The sequence below is a fragment of the Convolutriloba macropyga genome, chromosome 10 (genome assembly GCF_964194025.1).
Source record: "Convolutriloba macropyga chromosome 10, txConMacr16.3, whole genome shotgun sequence".
Classification (NCBI taxonomy): domain Eukaryota; kingdom Metazoa; phylum Xenacoelomorpha; order Acoela; family Convolutidae; genus Convolutriloba; species Convolutriloba macropyga.
This window is the reverse complement of record NC_134477.1, coordinates 7145732-7151731: the sequence shown is the minus strand read 5'-3', so window position 1 is coordinate 7151731 and position 6000 is coordinate 7145732. Positions and strand designations below refer to the sequence as shown.

The 6000-nt window shown below is 34.5% G+C and overlaps 1 protein-coding gene across 4 annotated transcripts in view; it reads right to left on the bottom strand.

Annotated features, from left to right (window-relative positions):
* Positions 1-678: 678 nt before the first annotated feature.
* LOC142348443 (uncharacterized) overlaps positions 679-6000 on the bottom strand; it is a 48507-nt gene continuing 43185 nt past the window's right edge. For all 4 annotated transcript variants that reach the window (XM_075399803.1, XM_075399801.1, XM_075399804.1 and 1 more), the window contains one exon: positions 679-2835. In XM_075399803.1, coding sequence (XP_075255918.1) covers positions 2607-2835 — 229 coding nt within the window. In that variant the 3' untranslated portion in view covers positions 679-2606. The remainder of the gene's footprint in view (positions 2836-6000) is intronic.

Sequence of the window (6000 nt, the reverse complement as noted above, 5' to 3'; positions counted from 1 at the left end):
TCATACGGTTACCCCAGCCTCACCCGCTCCGCAGTTCTACGTACCTCGTCCATATCACTCGTCGGTCCACTAGTTAAGCTTTTGTCAATCCTCGTCACATCTTCTTGCGGGCCAGAGGCTGTTAACGAGTAAATAAAAAAGCAGCGAACCTAAATGACCAATGCGCTACTAAACAAGCAGCGGGAAACTTTTATTTCGTCATTTCTCTTCAAATATCGTTATAGCTTGTAATCTGTTCTATTATAAGTAGAAAACTCAGAAAAGAGCAAATAACATAATTTCTGTTGAGCCTTCTAATATACTAAATCAAATGCACTCTTTTCAAACTTAATATTTTTAGGTTTTAAAATTATATCTTGATCGATCAATTCTAGACTAGGACCTGCCTGGGTCTTAGGCTAGAATTTCCCATCTTTTCTTATGTGCTCTTTTCTTTGTCTTAAATCTCATTTTGCCTTAATGATGTTACGAACTCGCCTTATCAATGCAAAAATATTGAATTCAGCCCCCGAAAGTCTTTTTTATCAGCTTTACAGTAGGACGCATTATTAGACTAAATTGTAACATTGGGTTATACTCTTTCAAAGGAGTTGGAATATGACCCAAGACAAATTTTGTAACATAACATAGAAATTAAAATAATATGAACAGCTTTTTTCTACACTCTTCGAATAAATGACTTTTTCCAACCATTAAATTGACAGAGATATATATTGGTAATAATTTATTCATTATAAAACAGAATAAAGGGAACCGCACCTAATATACATTTCGTGGTCGTAGACAACAGAACCAATGGATGGAATAATTTACAAGAATACAAGAGCTTCGATAAAGATACCAAAATCAATACTATGGAAATAAAAAATAGAAGGTGCAATTGTAAATTGAGTGAAAACATTGAAGCGTTTGGCGGCTGAAGAACATTTTACTTAAATTGGCCGTGCGAAAACAAAAAATTTTTGCATAATGAATAGTGGAAGATAAGATTTTACAATTGCAGAACAGAGGTAAGATAAACAAATGCAAAAATTGTTTGCCTATTAGAATGAAAAATAATTTTTTTGTCAAAACGTGCAGGATCTCTAGAGTCTTGACCAAATAATCAAAAATTTTAGCAAGATAATTATCAGCATACACAACAAGTCTCGACACTTATTAATTTGCTTTTCGTTATCGAGACTAATTTCTCACTTCAAAAATTAAACAATTAAGCTCCCCCAGATTGCGGGTTTTCCAAGAGAATTCACTGAACAACAACAAACTATCCCTTGAAATCTCACCAAAAATTCAGGTGGATAGTTCTTTAAAGGGCCTCACATAAGGGCAGCAAACCCTGAAAGTCTTACCAGTGCAACCCAGTCTTACATGTTGGTGTCTTTGATAGGGGTTGGTTCCTCGAAAGCTCTCTAATTGACGCTCACATTTTAAATATTTTAATCAATCTTTACAGAGCCAACAAGCGAGGATGTTCATTTTTGATTAGTCATTCTATTAGAAGGTTATTCACCTTTAATCCCAAAGTAGACAACAGTTACATTAATTTATGTTTAGAAAGAGATTTAAATCCAAATCTCTCTTATCGATGGTCCCTACAGCAGAGATGTCTTAAATTGTAGGAGGGTTTACTTTTCAATTTCTCATTGCAGCCCCACAATTACATCTGTTTTCTAGAGCATTTGATCTGTTTGTTTTCGAAAAGTGAGAAAAAAAATGGTTTGTTCGGTTTAAACGTTAGAACACATCAATGCTCAATTTGTATTAAATTTACAAATTTAAAAACAAAAAAGAAAATTTTATTTCTCCAACTAGTTTAGTCTACGCGCTACAGCAGATTTTTCATTTAATTTGCAGATTATGTTGGATATTTCTCCAACAAGTACTTTGGAAAATCCTGCAAAAATGCTAACATTTTGTTTTGACTATATTATAAACCAGAAACTCATTATTTTGTGAAGAAAAAACTGACAGTTTATCATATTTCAAAACAAACATACCAATTTTTGTAAGTTTTTTAATTGAACATATCGCATCTTGCAAATGCGAGCACACTTGAGTTTTCCTACGCTCCACATCAAACATAACGACTATTTCTTACGTTTAAACAGAACATGCCGAGCAGACCAAACATACCGAAATTTTTAGTCGTATTTGTTCAGTTTTTCTAGACTAGGGATGGCCCTATAGCAGTCGCTTTATTTTTTGCTGAATGCTCAAGTGGTAAAAGTGAGAAAAATTCGCTAGGCTTCATAGCAAATCATGTACAACTTCGTCGATAAAGTTTGCGCTCTTCAAAAAAAATATAACCCTTAAATTTGCTGGAACCCTTTATTAACTTATTGCTACATTTATTTATTTACGTTTATTTAGTGAATCAGATAAAAGTTATCAGAAACTCGGTGGAAGCAATAGTAAGAACATGTTTCAAATATCCGGTTAAAAAATCGATCGGGCTTCTAATACATTATTTGCAAAGATCTTGACGTTACTTTTCAAAAACATGTCACAATTACTGAAAACAACTGTCCGTTGATTGACGTAATGTAGATGAGTTTATCTGAAGATTGTGATTATTATAAATAATATCCAAATCCTTGGCTGATTTTTCAGTACATCTCTTCGAAGACTTCTTTGAACAGCAATCCATATGGGCGAATATAGCGATCGTCTTGCGTAACATAATACATGTTATCGTTTTCCAATGTTGTCCTTGACATATCCACTCGGTTTTGCATCAACAGCTTGAAGGTTTTCCCAGCATAGATGAACTCTGTGGCAAATTTTTCCGCAATGAATGGATAGGGCGTGCTGTAAATCCCTTTTCCAAACAGCTGCCTGAAAATTTCACAAACAAGTAACGGATTTACATTTTTGATAACATCATGTTGCATTTCAAAATCTATTGAAAATAATATTATGCAAAGGCTATTGTACTAATTTTTGTTGTTCCAATTGCATCTATTAACTGCCCCTCGGTGGTCAAAAACTGATGAAGTTTGAATTCGATATAGTTTTTAGTGAGTTATGAAAACTTACGGTCCCCAAGCTTAGTGGTCATTTAAATTTGAGAGTGTATATATTGAGTTTTAACTTTTAGAGGAAAATGATTATTTTTTTGCTCCGCACCCCCAAAGTTTTTATACTATCCTTGTTCATTTGACCATAAATTTGTTACATGTTGTGGAAACTATCTCAAAATTCTGATTTTGTAGGAGCCTAATAACAATAATTACTGAAAATTAATTCATGCTTACGAGTGGGTTTACGTTTTTTTAAAAAAATTCTCTCAACGATTTCAACTCCAAGATTTCCCTTTCTGCTCAGTATATTGTCAAACGGGCAACTAGAAGAAATACTAACCTACCTGTTTCTCTTATGAGATCTGCATATTTTGCAAACGTTAAAATTCAAAAGAAAAAATGCATCCGATCAAAAAAAGGATATTTTTGATCCTTTAGTTGTCAATGAAGCTTTCAAACACATCGCACAAAATACTGGTTTTTTTTGCACGCGAAGTAGTTTTTGATTTTTGATTTCAAAAATGGCCAGCACTTTGTTTAATCTCATGCTTGTTGCTCTCGTTATGCAAGAGTCAATTCAACTCATATATCAACAAGAATTTCTCCCGAAACTGGAAATTATTTTGCCTACGAAACATTTAATACCATTGCAACAAAGTAAACAAATCAATAAGGATATAAGCGTTTGTGACAAAACTTTTGCAAGAATAAGCAGAGCCAACTGCACGTGGAAAACAAGATTCACTAACAGTTTTTTAGTCTGGTTTGTGCAAAACTTAATTCGAGTTCACTAGAACCTGATGCTTTTATTGTGTTTTAACGCAATGTTCTGGGTTTTTTGTAGGTCAACAATACATGCTGGGCCAACAGTATATTAAGTATAGCAAAAATGCTGTTCAAAGACAAGCATGAAAAATGATCCCAAAAGAGAAACTGAAACGATTTATTGTTTGTTTATAAATATAGAGGTGTGGGCAATCAAATATAGATGAAACGTTTGTGGGCACTTTTTGAGAACACCCCTTTCAAAATTTTTTTTATTGATTGTGATTATAGAGGAAATTCTGTTTGAATCATGGAAATAATGCTAAAAATTGCTGGATTTCTAATGTTCCGATTGTTTCAAGTCCTTTAAGTTCCTTGGGAATTTCATAGTTTGTACGTGAAACCTGGTTTTGGACAAAGCTAAGAAGCATAACTATAGTTTTTTTAATCGTAACTTGGAATTAGGACCAAATTGTCAAGAAAAAGCAGAAATAAAAGTGTGGAAATTTCAAAAAGTCAAAAAGCATGAAAGGGGAGTTTTCAGTAGAAGCTTTGAGTTTTTGATTAACTTTAATAATTGAATAGAAAGAAAAGATAAAACACCCATCAGAATTCTTGCTAAGACTCAAGAGAAGCAAATAGAATAACACAAGGCCTGTTTGAGCAAATTCTGGTAGCGAGAAAATCAAATGTTACCAACTGAAGCGTCAGAATTTTTGCGAGCCCCTCATCAAAACAGTTATAGTGTACTTCAGCCAGCCCAGTTGGGCTAAAAAGTTAACTATTGTATCCTGGGACAAAAACAGTGAAATTCTTCCGATAACCCGAAACTGTATAAGTTCCCTATTTAGAATAAAAAAAGAATAAACTGAAGCCTGAAACTTTTTACGTACTTACAGGGAAGAAACAATACTTTTATCGGTCTTATAGTGTTCCTATGAAACCACACTTAAACAAAAAACATTGTTTTTTTTCTAATTTGAGACTATTAACGCTGAGAAAAATCCTATCAGAAATATGGCCTGAATTAAGTAAAGTGTCTCTGATTTTTCCTGCAATGTGATCAATTAAAAAATTGCGATAAAGATTGATTAAAATCTAAGATTTCTACCTCCTCAGGGGAAGCACAGGCACGCAGTAAAATTGAGACATATCCATGTCTGGGAAAGCTTATAAACTAGCATGCATTCATATAGATTGTTGCAGATGAAACAGTTATTTTTGTGAATCCTGAAATTAGCATACCAAATGAACCACGGAATCCGTTTAACCTGAGCAAAGTTTTACATAACATAAATTAAAATTTTCGGCCGAATTTCTAATATCACTTTTGCAATGATACGTTATTTTTTGAGTTTGAGTACTGTTAATCACAAGAAAAACGCTCAACATGAGTCGATATTTTCTCAGAAATTTAATTGCAAAAGGAATTAATCATTTTTGCAGGGTTCAAAAATGCGGCAGAATGTTTGTTGTAGCCTCAAAAGAGAACAGATTGGGGTCCAACTAACTAACTAAAAAACTTTGAGTAACAGACATAGGACGACTTATAGCGCTGCAAATCTATATCTCGAGCTTTTATCCACGGCGATCTGGAAAAGCTCTATTATTAGAAGTATAAAGGTGAGCAAGGCTCCGGGGGGGGGGGGGGTGTAGACCCCATGTTTTAGGATAGGTTATAAGAGTATGTTTGAGAGCGGGTCTACTCTAATGTATTAAGATAGGTTATAGGCCGCGTACATGTATTACGATTTGTTATAGCGGCCGCCACGTATTAAGATTAGGAATAGGCGCCGCAACGTAATAAGATTAGGAATAGGCGCCGCAATGTTTTAAGATTAGGAATAGGCGCCGCAACGTATTAAGATTAGGAATAGCCACCGCAACGTATTAAGATTAGGAATAGCCGCTGCAACGTATTAAGATTAATTATAGGGACCAGGGTATTAGTAGTATAGTGTGAGTAGATAAGCCACATTTTTGGGAGCCTGTCATAAGCCTTTCCGCGCTGGGAATTGTACAGGCTGGGAATTGTACAGGCAGCGCGCACGGGAATTGTACAGGCGGGGAATTGTACAGGCAGCGGATAAATCCATTCTCAGTAAATTTCAACATATTTATTGGTATAACCAGCGCAATGTATTAAGATTAGGCATAGCCGCCGCAATGTATTAAGATTAGGTATAGCCGCCGCAATGTACTAACATTAGATATA